Below are 16,822 nucleotides of genomic sequence, written 5' to 3'. Positions count from 1 at the left end.
TGTGTCTTCAGACCCCTGTATTCCTGGCCACTGCGCCTATGTTGTCTCACTTCCTTCAGTCTGTCTCTTGGCCAAACAGACATAAAGTGAAAATTAAAGCTTTATTCAGAGGCAAACTTCACTTTTATCAGATTCACACCTGAGAAGAATTACCAGTGAGACACTCAGAGGAAAAAGATCACAAAATAAAGTGCTTTATTTTATTTTGGGATGTAGAAATTACAACACTCAGTAACACCACAAGAGCTGCTGAAGGGGAAGCAATATATCATTACTATAACAAAACCCTTACTAGGATGCAAATTATAAGGGAAAATTCTTAGGATGACTAAGATGGAAGTCTGACTCCATCTCTGGCATGTATTTCAGATGAGTCTACACCATCCTGATCACTATCAAATTTACAATAGGGCGGATCGCTCCAACAATCATGCATTTTGGAAAATCAAACTTGCATGCAAATGAACTTTTAATGAAGTAATCTGTAAAGGCAGACACAGCTATGTATAAACAGCAACTAAGCTCTTTTTTTAGTAGTAGTAGAGGGACTTGATTGCCTATTTTCCTGACAGTTCATTCTCCCATGCAGGATTAAACAGTATCCTTAAGAAATTGAAGCATTTCTTACAACACTGGTGTTGCAAGAACAGAAATCTGAAAAACCATATATATGCACACATACACAAATCAAATATTGCAAATATACATAAGCACTCAAATATTTTCCCCTGACCTCTCTCCTTCATAAAAACATATTAAAATTAAACCTGGTACTTGGTTTCTCCTAAAGCAGGGGTCCCCAATCTTTTGAACTGATGAATATTTTTGGAATTTTTAGAACAGGTAATGGTCGCTACAACAAAATGATTGCCAATGAGAGGCCACCAAACACAAAATGTTAAAGAGGTTTCAAGCCAAACATCTTCCTATGATGGAAGCAGCTGTTTCAAAATGCATTCTCTTTTGGGTTCTTCTGAGATATCTCCTATACTCGTGAAATGGAAGAAAACCAAGATTGACACTTGGGTTCAAGTGAGAAGCAAGTCGGCCTCAAGAAACGCACTGTTAGATGCCATAATAACTCTCCCTAGAAGCCAAAATGACTAATCTGAGGCTATCATACTTTGAAGACAAGAAGACAAGAGTCACTGGAAAGGACAATAATGCTGGGAAAGGTTAAGAGCAGCAGGAAAAGAGGAAGGCGCAAGATAAGATGGACTGACTTTATCAAGGAAGTCATGGCCCTCAGCTTGTAAGACCTGAACAAGGGTATTCATGATAGGATGTTCTGGAGGACATTAATTCATAGGGTCACCATGAGTCAGAAGCAATTTGATGGCAATTTACACAGAGAGAGAGGGGGGGAGGGAGAGAGAGAGAGAGAGAGAGAGAGAGAGAGAGAGAGAGAGAGAGAGAGCATGAATAGAATGTTGAAGAATGCTGAACTAAGGTTAAATTCAAGGCTGGGGTAAAACATGCCCTGGAGTTTCAAGGGAAGAAAGAGAATTGTAGAGACACTGAAGAACCAATTCTTTCTATTCAATGTCTGGTAGTCTAGAAAACATTCCTACTTGCTACAACCAATCAGGTGACTATTGTTAGATCTACTCAAGCACAAGCATTTGAATCCATTGTTCCATCCATTGTTTCCTATCATGGCCATTGTTTTTCAACCAGTAAGGGATTTTTAAAAATATAAATACTAATTTATCTGCCAAAAGGTTTGCTGATGACCCAGTGCATTGTTTTCAAATTTCATGAAAAGTGAAAGAGGTCTTAAATCCCACACAAAACGTACTCAATAATTAGAAGAACATTTTTAGGAGGTATTGTCGAAGGCTTTCACGGCCGGATTCAATTGGTTGTTGTGGGTTTTCCGGGCTGTGCGGCCGTGGTCTGGTAGAATTTGTTCCTAACATTTCACCTGCATCTGTGGCTGGCATCTTCAGAGGTGTATCACAGAGAGAAGTCTGACACTTCTGGACACAGTGTGTAACAGACTTCTCTCTGTGATACACCTCTGAAGATGCTAGCCACAGATGCATTTTTAGGAGGGTTTTTTTTGCCAGTGATAGTCTTGTGCCCAGATTTCTTTAGCTCATTATGCATATCTGTAGTAAAACATAACATCAGTAAACACATCTTGGCAATTCAAATTATGTCCCCTCCACCCCCACCCCGTTAAATGAAATCTTTTTGCCAAACAGGAAAAACCTACTTTGTTTGTAAGCATGGTTAAGTCATATCTTTAGTATATCAATAGTTCAAGGCAATCTAGAAGATTTGTACTTATCACCATTTAGAACAGGATTGTTACACTCTATGACTGACAGGAGAATTAAAAGATTTGTACCAGTAGAGAAGGTGTTAGAAATGTTAATGACCTTGCTTGGTCTTTTCTTCTTCTCTTCCCACTCCCCCCTAGCTATGTTACTAAAGTGGAAAGTTATTTTATGAAATGCTCTGAAAAGATGAATGCTTCAAGCCAAAAGAAATTTAGAATGCAGAAAAAGAAACACAGAACAAGTTAGGGTAGCCCAGAATGTTTCCTTAAGGACTGAATTAAATACAGATATGTGGAATAGGAGAGGGTTTGAATAAACACTTGAAGTTGCCTTCTACAGAATTCAACCTTTTTTTGTTCCTAACTGAGGTCAGGATTCTGACCCTGACTTGGCTGCAGCTCCCCACCATTTCAGATTGAGGTCTTCCACACCTCTTGCTACATAAGTCTTTTAAACTGAGGTGCTCGGGATTGAATCTGGGACCTTCTGCCCAAAAAGCAGATGTTCTGCTGTAGCCTTACAGCCCCTCCCCCAAAAGTTAACAGGAAAGTCTGAAGTGGGACAGGAAGGAGATAAAAAAGTTTGAAGCAGCACAGAAGTCCTCAAATTTTGGGGAGAGCTATGTGAGACAGAAGCATGCCCCATGTCTCAAAACACATGCAGTGTTTTAAGGTTTCCAAAGACAACAAAAGATGTATAAAAATAAGTCTTCCTTTATTTTTATACACATGACATTGCAGCAAACCTGTGTCTGTCACAAATCCTAGGTAGTCCTTCCTGTCTGGTTAGCTGACCTGCATGATGCACGAGTATGCTGCAATCAAGCTTTAGTTTTTTTGTGCAACGGGGCCCCCAACCTTTCTGAGCAGGCAGACCATTCGGAATTTTGAGTGGGGGCAGAGAGCACCATCTCAAAATGGCTGCCACAGAAGGCAGAGTGAATGGAATATCTCCCTCAACACACCTTTTGCAAAGAAGGAAAGCCTGAAGGGGAAATTGAACCATACACTAAGGAGTTTACCAATCCTTTTGATCTTCCAGTGGAAAACCTTCATTTGAGTAAATAACAAGCCATGCCATACAATGGCCTCACCCTCTTTCAGAAGCTTGGCGGGCACCAAGGGAAGTAGTGGCAGTCACTATGGAATCCCCGGGCGCCATGTTGGGGAACCCTGCTATACAATATGAAATGTGAAGAGGTGTGAAAGCATTCCTCTGTTTCTGACTCCTCTACCCAGTGGCGTAGTGCCAACGGGACGGGGGGGTGATGCTCCAGGCGGAGCCGCAACGGGGACATGGGCTGGCCGTGAAGGGGGTGTTCCGGGGCATTCCAGGGCAGGCGGCGCTGCGGCAGGGGCGCAGGGTGTGCACATGCTCCAGGCGCAGTTTCCCCTCACTCCACTCCTGCCTCTACCCCAGTAATCCTTGCTCCACCCAACCTACCCATACCTGCCCCTCACCTCCATTCTTGGGAGGGGTACAACTGCAGTCACACAATTCATAGACGATTCTGTATAGTAAATAGGCAAAACATCATGAGAAGGTACTACTGCCACAATGGGGAATGTTGTGTAAGTATTTTTCTGCTTCTTGCCAGTCAAAGATGTTTTGATTTCTAGATGGCCACTGGCCCAGCCTTCCCTGCATCAATGAGAAGCAGACAGATTCCCTATCAGATACCATCAAGCTGGGAAAAGTTTTAAGTAATGTGCACAGCATCTTCCCTCACCTTACCCACTTAAACAATTAAAGATTACACTGACAAAAAAAATTCTAGCACACGGCAATCCACAATGAACAGGGGTTTTTTAATTTACTGATTTGAATTAAAAATATGGCAAATTATGCAATTAAGTGTGTAAATTAAAACCAGTACCACTGAAGTACCTGCATTAGTTGTCCAGGATAACCGAATTTTGCAAGTTTTCCTCACACACTTTTGCAGAGAGAGAAAAAAAAGAAAAGAGGGAAGACGTGGAAGAAGCGTTTGAGAATATCATAAAATACATCATAAAACGATAAACTGGAATGCCTTTTAACACACTTTCGCTGACATTTCTAAACAACAAAATATAAGGGTCAGTGGTAGCGAAACAAACAGAGGCAGTTCCACTCCTTCGCAGTTATGAAATCAATTGACCCAAAGCTATTCTTGTTGGCTAAGGCCCTTTTTGTTCTTAATATCCAGATGCAGCAGCCTTTTTATTTCAAAGAAATGACTGTGGCCACCTCGCTCGCATTTTCCTTTTCTTCAGCATTTTCACTTCATAAAGCTGCAGTCAATGTGTTTTTGTGTGTGGTGAGAAGGGAATGACATTTCTAGTGGTGGTCTTGTCCACAGCCTACATTGGTGGCTCAAGTAGTCTCAGGATTAGGTCTTTGTGTGCGATGAAAGGATATGAAAAGTCAGTTATTTAAACTCAGTCAAGCTGTTGATTTTGGGGAGAAAAAAAGGGGTTTTCAATTCAACTTGCTTCAATAAATCACTGCCCTTTTTTTTCCAAGGGCAGCTGCAGAGAGTGCACAATGTTCCCTCAGAAACAAAGCAAAGTCTGAGGTGGGCTTTAAAAAACACAACCTTTTTTTTTAAAAGGAGGGAATGAAAAAGAAATAAAAGTTCATGTGCAAATAGTTTCAAATGTCTTACAAATTAACCTAATAAGCAGCTCTCTAGAGAAAACTGCAGCATAATCAAAATGTCAAAAAACAAAGATTTTATAATAAATATCTGTAATTTCTAGTGCATCAATAATATCAAAAAAGAGAGGGAGGGGATAATGGGGAATGAGTAAATAAGAAACATTAGGACAAACACAAGGAGAATCATTTATGGACTAATATTTTTCAAAGTGGCTCACTAGAATCACCGAAGAGGGACATTTTTAAAGCTCTCAACAGGTCACAATGCTTTTCAACCAGTTTAAATGTAGACTTCCGAAAGAACAAGACTTTATAATCATGAAAGAATAGATGATGCATGCCTCACAACATCTTTCTCACTCAAATCCATTTTGACTGGAATTGTCCCACAGGGTACAACGAGACTTAATTCAAAATGTGAACAGATTGCAGCTGAAATCTTGTGAACATTTATTCATGTGTATGGCCCACTAAATGCAGAGGAGTCTACTTCTAGTTAAGCATTCACAGAACCAGACCATATGTAACTTCTGGTTTTAACTAATGAAGGAGCATGTCAGGGGAGGGGGAAGAAATTACTTAAAAGTTATAAGTTATTACTTAAAAGTTATAACTTACTTAAAAGTTATAACTCTTTGCTCCCAAAAACCTGCCTGTACTAATCATATTAATTACAACTATGATAGGATTGACAATATGAGGATTGACAATATGACCAGGGAATTTTTCAATTTCTCTTAATATTCACACTCTAAACTTTGAAAGGCTTAAAAGAAACATTACGGGGTTTTTTTTTCACAGCGAGTTTTTAAAATTCTCTCCAGCACATTCCATGAAACATCCCAAGACCCTGACAGGCCAGGTTTATTTGTGCAGAACTGAAATATGCAACCACTTGTCTAGTAAAAAGGCTGGAAGGCTTCTCAATGACCACACGATAACTCGGAAAATGGACCACTTCTTCGATGCAAATCCTCTCAAGAAAAGCTTCTCCAGACAAAGTGAGAGAAGAACCAGTTACGGCATTGTTTACCAAGTTTCACTTGATTCCTCCTGACAACCATTTGAACAATGACTGTTGGGAAATGTCCCTCAAAGAATCAACAACAATGGGAGAGGCTCAGCGCTTTTATACTTAGTTAATACTGATTCCTTTCTCTCCCTCGCTCTCTTTTTTAAGAAGGAGAAAATATTTCTTCCTGAAGGGATTAGAGGGTGTCTTATAAAAGACACCTGCAAACAAAACAAGTGACAAAGGATCTCTATCAAATTCCATAACAGTTATCCTTTGTACAAAGCTCGGCTTCTCCAGACGTAAATAAACCAGCAGTCCTTCACAATTCAGCTGAACATACATCAACTAAATCAGTGCTGCCAATATTCAGCTGAGGTAAAGCAAGGAGAAAAAAGCTAAATGGAAGATGAGCCACACTGCAAATCTAGAAATAAGGCATCTAAGAGAATCTTATGCCTGACAAAATATGTGAGGAGCATGGACATGGAAGACAGATTTGAATATTACTGACTGAACCCTTCACGTGGTATTATACAATATGATTTTACATTGCCAAGGGCTTGTATTCTATCATTCTGATTAGCATGTCCAAATCTTTCATTGGGCCCCAGAAGTTGGGGGATAGTTTCAGGTGGTAGCCATGTTACTAGAATAAGATCCTCCTTTAGAACCTTAAAGAACAATGCAATTTACCAGGATATTCTGTTGGAGGAAGAGTTCAAATCTGGCTTCTCACAGAGGCAGGATACAACCCCAGGGACACTGAACTAGGAAACTCAAAGCTAGAACCCAGATTGAGCAGCCTGGATCCTTGCAACCCAAAAGTCCTCTCCAGCACACAGAAACAAGCAGAATCTATAACACTTGCCCATGTGATCGGCAGATAGTATCGAGTCTGGTTATATCAAATATGGTATAAACCAGTGGTTCTCAATCTGGGGGTCAGGACCCTTTTGGGGGTCAAACAACCCTTTCACAGGGGTCACCTAAGAATCTCTGCATCAGTGTTCTCCATCTGGTAGATAAATGTTAGGGTTGGGGGTCACCACAACATGAGGAACTGTATTAAAGGGTCGCAGCATTAGGAAGGTTGAGAACCACTGGTATAAACTGTAGGTTAAAAAAGAACCCTGGTTCACAATAACAATGGTTAAAAGTTGCTACTATATAAGACACTGTTCCAACAAGTGATTCCTGGTGTGGTCCCATTTCCCTGGGCTATGGTTAAGATTCTATGCCATAGAATGAAGAGAGGGATCCCTGTGGTTGACCTCAAACTGAACTCCGCCCATCGGTTTCCTGTTTGAAGATGTATCGGGCAATTCCAAATCAGGATTAAATCTCCTTTTTGAGAGGTTTGGAACTAATGGAGACACAATCATATTATGAAAAACCCGTGAGGGGAGAATGCCTTTGCTCTTAAGAGTAATCCTACGTTTCCACAGTTCTTTTGTAATAACTGGTGAAACAAATGTTAGTAATACTCTCTAATGGTCATTCAGGTAATTTGAAGCATTGATTGATTCTACTGAGATCAGATCTATGCAGAGTTACTCCAGTGTAAGCCTATTGGAATCAACAAACTTACACTGAAACAGCATTGCATAAAGTTGCTCTGCCGTCTCTCAACCACAGATAAGACATACTGCTTCTACATCATGTACAAATCAAGTACTACATATCTTGCCTACTATAATAAAAGACAGTTGGCCAAAGATGCACCCAATTCACCGATCTGAGTAAGGGATACAACAATCAACAGTAGAAAGCCACTCTGAAAAAGCGAACACCTGTTTTTAAGTCTGATGCAACCGATTAATAGGCTATAAATCTAGTATAAGATGCCTGTAAGATACAAGCGTGGAACAGCCAACTGTGCCTAATAAACATTCATGTATCCAATGATACAAAGCGCCATGGCTTATCAAGGGCATCTTGCCATGCAGTACTACAAAACTGCATGAAGTAGCGTAGTATTTGTTTCAGTGCGATAGGCACAGCTGACCAGGAGAGTCTGCCAAGGTTGTGGTTTTTTTATGCAGGGTAGATTTTCTAGTATTTTTAGTATGCCTCTAAGTTTAAAAGCTTAATATATTGTATTAGAAAGATAGACACTTAAGAAGAAAGACAGCTTATAAAATAGTTTTTTTAAATGGCTACTTTTCTGAAATCTGTCGAATTACAGAACTCTTGAAAAGCAGGAAAAGTATGAGGAAAAAGTATGAGTTGGTTTCCCAGCTGATAGATGAGCAGTTGCCAACAAAAACATGTATCCCACCTCATTCCCTCCTTGTTAGCTGTAACAAAATTTACAAACAAACTGCTACAACAAAGGTAGATGAATGTAACTCCATTAAAAGGCAGTAATAGCAGCAATCCAATCATAATAACAAGGTGGATTTTGCTTGCAATGATAAATAGTATTTCTCATGTTTTTGCTGCGTTTTCAGTAAATGTTATACATCACTTTGATTTCGACGAACTCGTTTGCTGCTGTGGTTATTATATAAACTCTGGTTCTCCCCACTACCACACATACACACACACACTCCATGACATACTTGGTCCATGTCAGTGGGACGCTCATGCAGGGCAGCTGTGTGACCACTATGTCCCTTTCTCCATGCTGATGGCCAGTGTTGAAGATCAATGTTGCCTCCTCCTTTATTCATGGACACAATGAATGCATCATATTTATTCTTTTCTCCACCAGTCCACTGACCCCAAAGCGATGGACACCAAATGGTTTTTTTCTTCTGTCTTCGTCACATGCAGAGGAGCTCAGTGTTCATTCTTGATATAAGACGTGGAATGTTTGAGAAGCCCTGGCACAAGACAATGCAACTCCCATTGTGAGGTCTTTACATGAGCTACCCATTAGATTCTGGTTCCATACCAGGTACTGATGCTTAGCTTCATGACCTGGAATCCACATATCTGAAGGACCGCCTCTTCCTGTATGTTCCCACATGGCACTTTCCTTCTTCTTCTGTCAGTACTCTGGTTTTCTAAGGCATGTTCTGCAAACGTCTGGACTTGGACTTCTTCAGTAACTGCCCCATGTCTGTTGAACAACCTCCTGGAAGAGGTCAAGACTGCTCCTGGTCTCCTTGCTAGTCTGCAAGCCTGAATTGTTCTGGGAGCAGCCTGAACTTGGGCCAGGGCAGACATCAGCCTCCCCGAGGTGGGGCAGCTGCCAAAGGCCACTGCTGCCAACCTCTCCACTTGTGCACCTGCCCCACTCATTTGCTTGTAAATGCTCCACAAGCCATCTCCCAGCTTCCAAGCACTGATGGGGAACTGCATGTGAGTGGTACACAGTGGCAGCACTACCAGTTCCACTGCTGTCAGGCATGAATGTGCTGCAGGTGAATTTGAGTGAAGGCAGTCAGAGGGATAGTGAGCAGAGGAAGGATGTATAGTCAAGAGACAGACAGTCGGGTGCATTGAAAGGGAAGCATGGGGGGGGGGGGCTTGAGAATAAGGTGTTTCAGATTGGTTGTTATAGAGCAGGGGTCTGCAACCTGCGGCTCTCCAGATATTCATGGACTACAACTCCCAGGGGCTGATGGGAATTGTAGCCCGTGAACATCTGGAGAGCCGCAGGTTGCAGACCTTTGTTATAGAGTCTTAATATACCAAGTGTGTATGTTAAATGCCACAAGTTGCTTCTGACTTAACGGCAACCCCATGAATTAATGACCTCCAAATTGTCCCTTTTTACACACCCAACTTGTATCTCCTCATCAAAGTTATATGTTTACAAAATTTATATTACTTCTTTCTGCCCTTACAAGACCCACCAAAGGGGCTTACAATTTAAAATATACAGGATAAAATTACATTACAATGCCATTGAACTCAAAACCCCTCTCCCAAGCATGTTTCATTGAAACAGTTTTTAATTAACAGAGTTAAAATACATGCAAAATATTAAAAAACACTGCTTAAGAAGGATCTTCGAGAGAATGCAAAAATAAACAAACAAAAAGTCTTCCCATGCTGGTGGAAGACGGCAACAGAAGAGCTCAGATGAATCTCCTTGGGGAAAGAGTTCCACAGCTTTGGTGCCATGACTGAGAAGGTCTTTTCCCAGGTTGCCATCTACCTGATCTCAAGAGGCAAGGGCACTCACAACAGGTCAACATTCTGGCTGCAGCATTATGTACCAATTGCTGTTTCTGTACACTTTTCAAGAGCAGCCACACATAGACTAGATGGAACCAGGGCATGCACCACAGTGGCAAGATTTTTTTCTGCTCAGGAAAGTTGACATCTGGTAAAGCTGGTAAAAAACACTCTTGGTCACAGCTGCCAACTGCTTATCCAGCAGTAGCCTTGGGTTCAAGAGACACCCTCCTCCTAACTACAGACCTGTTCCTTCAAAGCAAGTGCAAATCCATCTAAAATGGTTGACACCTTAAATCCCAGGTCAGATCTTCCACCCACCAGTAGCACTTCTGTTTTGTCAAGATTAAGCTTCAGTTAATCCCAAATCCACTACAAAACTGCCTCTACGGTTCAGAGTTTCTACAAATTCCCTGGGATCAGCTGAAATAGCAAGACAGACTTGAGCATCATCTGCACATTGGTGAAACTCCAGCCCAAATCTCTAGATGACCTCACCCAGAAGTTTCATGTAGATGTTGAAGAGCATAGCAAACAAGAGGGAACTCTGGAATCTCAAAAACCGAAGGCCAAGAGGCTGAACCACAGCCCCCTTTCCTCCAGCACCACCATCTAAAACCCACCTTCCAGGTAGGACCAGAACCACCACAGAATGGAACCTTCCAATCCCTATCCAGATAGGTGGTCTAGAAGGATACAATGATTTATGATACTAAAAGCCACTGAGAGGTCCAGAAAAATCAACCGAGTTGCACTACCTCTGTCCATCTCCCAGCACAAGTCATCCACCAGGGCAACTAAAGTTGTTTCAGCCCCATAACCAAAACATAACCTAGGCTGAAAGGGGTCTAAAAAATTTGCCTCATCCAGGGAGATTTAGAGTTGTGTCCAGTCACCACCCGTTCAATCACCTTGCTGAGCCAGTGTAGTGTAGTGGTTAAGATCTAATCTGGAGAACTAGGTTCGATTCTCTACTCCTCCACTTGAAGCCTGCTGGGTGACCTTGGGTCAGTCACAGTTCCCTCAGAACTCTCCCATCTACCTCACAAAATGCCTATTATGGGGAGAGGAAGGGACATACCAACATGTAGCCTAGAAACTATGAGATCTGAAACAATAAGATGAAAAGTTTGGCTGTTCCTCCCCGTGTGAATAAGAATGGCACCTCAGATTCAAACTGCAGAAAGATCCCAGCATGACAGGAATCCTTACAGGGTATAGAGACGAATCCACATTTTGCTTCCTCTGCTGAGAAGCCATTAACAAACTAGTTCATTGCCACAGAGTTAATTCCTTGCTATTTCCCTGACACTTTCGCACTTAAACAGCTCTCTCTTTTTTTGTGTTTATGACAACTTCTTTCTTTTGTTCTCATTACAGTATTATTTTCTGCCCTATTATTACTAATCTCTTCTTTGTAAATAGCCACACCTGTTTTAATCCCAAACAGTGTGGTAAACATTGGCTTCTTTGAGGAAGTACACACATAATTAGGTTAATCAGTGCTATCTTTTCATGTGAGCTGATTGTTTCTTTACTGTGGATACATTTCATAACGCTGCAGTGGGCTTGCCAAATGGCCCAAAGGCAAAACTAGGCGCAACTTACCAAGCATGTAGCTACTACGTACAGAAACCCTGACATGATGGTAAGCTGCGAGGGAGCCAACACCTCCCTGCCACTGATTACTCATTCCTTTTCCCCCCTCTGCACTCCAATTTGACTACACCCTTCTTAAACAATTTCTTTCATTAAAACCCAGGTGAAATGCTAACAAAAATACCGACACGTACATTAAAAGAGTCTCACACATTCACATATGCACAGACCACTATTCCACAACAAACAAATTCTACAACAGTTTCTGCTTTACCTGTATAAAGTCCAGAAAGGTTAAGGGAAGTAAATCATCCAGGTGTCCAATATCTTTGGAGAAACGATTTAGAATCCTTCCTATAAGACAGAATGTGAAAAAAATTGAAGGGTGTTTGTTTTTTAACCATGGGTGTGTTTGGTTTGGTTTTGCCCTCTAAAATAGAACCTATTTTTCACCCCCTTTTTGATTATCTAAATCAAATCAAAACAAAACAGTTGATACACAGTTGCAACCAATATATTGGCTGGGTGCAAAGTTAGCAAATGTTATTCTGCAAAAAGGAAAAAGGTTTTTTATGGGAAAAAAATTTTCTTTGCAAAACAGCTGCATCAAAGTACCTCTCAGGCCTGCTGGGTGCTAAGGTCATTCTCACTAATCTCTTGTTTCCAACAGAAGCACTGGTGAGCAAAAGAATAAATTTCCTCCCACATCAGTACTTGACCAGACAACTGGAGCCAAGCTGGGCCCAGACTAAGCCATGCCTCTGGATGGAAGAATGCTGGTAACTCTGAGCATTTTAGCTCATTAGATTTCAAGGAAGGTTTCAACACAGTAAGTGTAGTTAGTGCACACCCACTGACATTGCAGGTATTTCTGGAACCAGAGTTCTGCTACTACTGTTGGATGATTGCTGGATGTCATTCCTAAAAAGAATGAGCAGATCTCCTAAAAAAGGGTTGCCTACCGTTTCTTTAATGAGAGGAAGTATCTGACTAGAATCTGGGGAACTCTGGTTCAAATCCCTCGCGTATAAGTCAAGTTTTTCACCCCCTTTTTAGGCTGAAAAATGCCCCCTCTCGACTTGTATGCGGGTCCCCCCCCCCCCGTGGAGCTGTAGCTCTTACTCACAAGTCGCGGAGCCTCATCCCCCTCACTAACTCATGCTTTCTTTCTTGCAGGCTCTGAGACTTGGCTTCAGGGAAGCTGCTGTTCGGGGCAGCCTGTCTCTATGGTTTTCTTAAAAGGGCAATGCAAGAAAGAAAGCTAGTGAGGGGGACGAGGCTTCGTGACCGCGAGTAAGCGCTGCGGCTCCGCTGGGGGGAGGGGTGTGTGTTTGAGTTAGTAGCCTCAGAGCCTGTAAGAAAGAAGGAGTGAGTTAGTGAGGGGAATGAGGCTTTGTGAGTAAGCGCTGCGGCTCCGCGGGGAAAGCGTGAGTTAGTGAGGGGGACAGGGCTTCGCAACTTGCGAGCAAGCACTGCGCGCTTACTCACAAGTAAGCAGGGCTCCGCGGGGGAGCGCCTGGAGGGTTTTTGGTCTCCGGGCGCCATTTAGGTCACATACTGCATTCTCTGCTTCGCGGCCTCTGCCTTCAGCGGCTTTCACGCTCTGCCCACGGAGCACACACCGCCTCGCCCCTCCTAAAAAAAGCCTCCCCAAAGAGCTTCTGGGCGCCTCCTTTCCTCCATAGCTTCAGTGGGGGTTCTTTTGCCGGCTCAGCACCCTGCCTCCCGATGGACCTTTCCCACCTTCAACTTATACGCAAGTCAATAAAATGTCCCAGTTTTCTGAGGTAAAATTGGGTGCCTCAATCTATATGCAGGTCGACTTATACGCGAGTATATATGGTAGATCAAGTTTTAGGATGTGGATACTGAACCCATGTTTGTAACACTAATGAAGAATCACTATGAACTAGCTCCCATTCTTTCCTAAGTTTCCATAAGGCTAGTTCAGTTTGCAATAGGCAAAATATACAAAGGCTCTGGAACTAAGACCAACCTGTCCAGATGTATATTTGATTTCAATATCAATTTTATAGCTGTCTCTTGGTCTTTGATCTCATCCCAGAGCTATGCAACCAGTTTCTTGCAATTATGTCAGATTGCTCCATAAAGATTTTCTAACCCTTACATCTGCATATAAAACCTACTGCAGGCAAGTACTTCAAGAACTCATAAAAGTTTCAGCACAGCTAGGATGCATACAGAAAAGTAAATGTACAATAAGGTTGTACATTTACGCAGGTTTTCCAGCCTGTGTGACCGTGGTCTGGTAGATCTTGTTCCTGACGTTTTGCCTGCATCTGTGGCTGGCATCTTCTGAAGATGCCGGTCACAGATGCAGGTGAAACATTAGGAACAAGATCAATCTGACCACGGCCACATAGCCTGGAAAACCCGCAGCAACCAGTTGAATCCAGCCGAGAAAGCCTTCAACAATATATTGTTATAAAGATTGTTTCCTTAATGAGTTGAAACAGAATAGGCAGCAGCCATATTAACTATACTGTTTCTTTTTAAGCAGCCCCTAAATGCCAATGGTGGGATAGCTAATAGGTACCTGACTGAAGCCCACAGTTGGTATACAGAGATATATGGAAGATGGTCCATCAAATACATGGTCTTGAAGCCCTTCATAACCTGGGACCCACAAACTTAAAGGACTGTCTCCTTCCATACGTTTCTGTGCATCATCTATGGGCTTCAGGCAGCCATTTGCTGAGTAGCCCACCATTTAGGGTAGCCTATCTGGCATCAACCAGACGCTGTTTTTCCACTGTGGTTCCTGCTCTGTGGGATGGGGTCTGAGAAAAGGTGGGTGAAGTCCCTTCTTCGGAGATTTTCAGGAAGCTGCAGGGCCTGATTATTTGCCACGGCTGTTGAGTGGGTTTGCGTGGCAGGCATCTTTTAAGGTGGGGGCGAAAGGGGAGAGATTTGGAGTTTGCTATTTTATTTTTGGTTTTAATGTAATTTTTTATTGTAAACTACTTTGAACCATAAGAAAAGGCGAGGAATAAATGTTTTAGATACAAAAGGTAAAGACAGTCCCCTGTGCAAGCACCAGGCCATTACTGGCCCATGGGATAATGTCACAGCACAACATTTACTAGGCAGACTGAGTTCATGAGCTGGTTTGCTATTGCCTTCCCTTGTGGTTTACACTTTACCCCCGGCAAGGTGGGTACTCATTTTACCAACCTTGAAAGGATGGAAGACTAAGTCCAGGAGGTAAGAAATGCCTTCAAAAAGGCAGCTGTGAGGCCATTCCTGAAGAAGACATCTTTAGACCAAAATGATATGAACAACAAAAGTCCAGTGACTGATCTTCCATTCTTCAGTGAGGTTCTCGAGTGGGTGATGGCTACACAGGTTCAGGTGACCTTGGAGGAGATAGATTTTCCACTCCCACTTTAATCCGGATTCAGGCCTCAATATGAGAAGAAACTGCCTTGGATGTCGCAACCGATGACCTTCACCAGGAAACTGAGGGGGAAAATGCATCCCTATTGATTCTCCTAGATCCGGGATCTGCAACCTGCGGCTCTCCAGATCTTCATGGACTACAAATCCCATCAGCCCCTGCCAGCATGGCCAATTGGTCGTGCTGGCAGGGGCTGATGGGAATTGTAGTCCATGAACATCTGGAGAGCTGCAGGTTGCAGACCCCTGTCCTAGATCTCTTGAGACTTTTAGTACAATTGACCATGGTATTCTTCTGGAGGGGCTGGGTGGAAGTAGGAAGCACTGTAGTTCAGTGATTCTGTCCAACTTGACTAATTATTTCCAGAAGACTCAACCTATGGCATCTATACTTTGGGATCCTGCAAGTTTCCATCTTATCCCTCATGCTATTTAACATCTACATCAAACCACTGGAAGAGGCCATCTAGGGGTTTGGACTGAGGTGCCACCAATATGTGGATGACACCCAGCTCTATTTCTCCTTAATAGCTAAGCCAGGTGGGTTGAATAGTGCCTGGAAAGGGTAATGGGTTGGATGAAGGCTAATAATTTGAAGATCAATCTGGAGAAGATTGAGGTGCCATTAAGTCACAGAAAAATTTGATGGTGACTTCAGAGCCAGCCTATCTGAAGGGGAGTTGAATCCCTCTGAAGGAGCAGGTCTGAACTTGGGGGGTGCCACCAGTTCTTGGCCTAGAGTTGGAGGCTCAGATTATCTCTGTGGTACATATCACCTTTTATCAGTTCCAGCTGGCTCAATAGCAACAACTGCTCCTTGAAAATCGTGATCTAAGTGATCTGTGTTCTGATCACATTCAAATTAGGCTACTGTAATGCAGCCTATGTGGGGCTGCCTTTGAAAATGGTTTGGAAACTTCAACTGGTCCTAAATGCAGCAGCCAGACAAACATTAGGAATTGGTTACAGAGACGGTGATACAGTGCACTAGTGATAAAGATCTGCACTAGTTGCCCATTTGTTCCCATGCACAATTCAAAATGCTGGTTCTTACCTTTACAGCCTACCTCCCGTCATACTATCCAGCCCACCAAGAACTACCTTTCAAGCCCTACTCTCTGGTCCTCCGCCTTCAGAAGTGAGGTGGATAGTTAGTACATTTTTTGTGGTGGCACCTCGCCCTTAGGACATCCTTCCCCCAAGGGTCATCTGGCACCTACTTTATGTTATTTTAGGTGCCAAGATTCAAATACATATTTTTATGTAGGCTTTTAATCATGGGTTTTACCTAATCCGTTTTTTAAAGGTCTGCTTGTTTTACAGACAGCTTTTATGCTGCTTCTGTGACACAGCTTGTTGTTGTTGTTTTTTAATGGCTTAGAGTTTTCAAAATTGTAAGCTACCTCAAGCAGGACTCTGAAGTGGCGATATAGAAATATTCTAAATAGATAAATCGGAAGCTTTCTGGGAAGCGGTACTGTTCAGGCCAATGTCTTCATGAGGAACGTGGGTTCTTCAGAAGTTTATACCAGTATAAACTGTTGAAATGTTCACAAACTCTGGAAAGTTTTCACTTTGTACCAGTGAACTCTCATTTGCTTGCTCAACACTGTAGATGCCAACATGGCTCTTCGCAACTATTTGGGGAGTTTGTTTCATTTTGTAACTTTGATATAGGGCCTAGGGGGGCTGGAGGGCAGATAGGACTTAGTAATGAAATAGTCACAAAATATGGCAC

At 42.4% G+C, this 16,822-nt stretch overlaps 1 protein-coding gene across 3 annotated transcripts in view; it reads right to left on the bottom strand.

Annotated features, from left to right (window-relative positions):
• The window catches only part of ABCC4 (ATP binding cassette subfamily C member 4), a 217,887-nt gene that overhangs the window by 77,028 nt on the left and 124,037 nt on the right, over nt 1-16,822 (bottom strand). For all 3 annotated transcript variants that reach the window (XM_048494888.1, XM_048494887.1, XM_048494889.1), the window contains one exon: nt 11,942-12,021. In XM_048494888.1, the coding sequence (XP_048350845.1) occupies nt 11,942-12,021 (80 nt within the window). The remainder of the gene's footprint in view (nt 1-11,941; nt 12,022-16,822) is intronic.

The sequence above is a fragment of the Sphaerodactylus townsendi genome, linkage group LG04, assembly GCF_021028975.2.
Source record: "Sphaerodactylus townsendi isolate TG3544 linkage group LG04, MPM_Stown_v2.3, whole genome shotgun sequence".
Classification (NCBI taxonomy): Eukaryota; Metazoa; Chordata; class Lepidosauria; order Squamata; family Sphaerodactylidae; genus Sphaerodactylus; species Sphaerodactylus townsendi.
The sequence above is the reverse complement of the archived record's forward strand: the minus strand, read 5'-3'. Positions and strand labels throughout refer to the sequence as shown.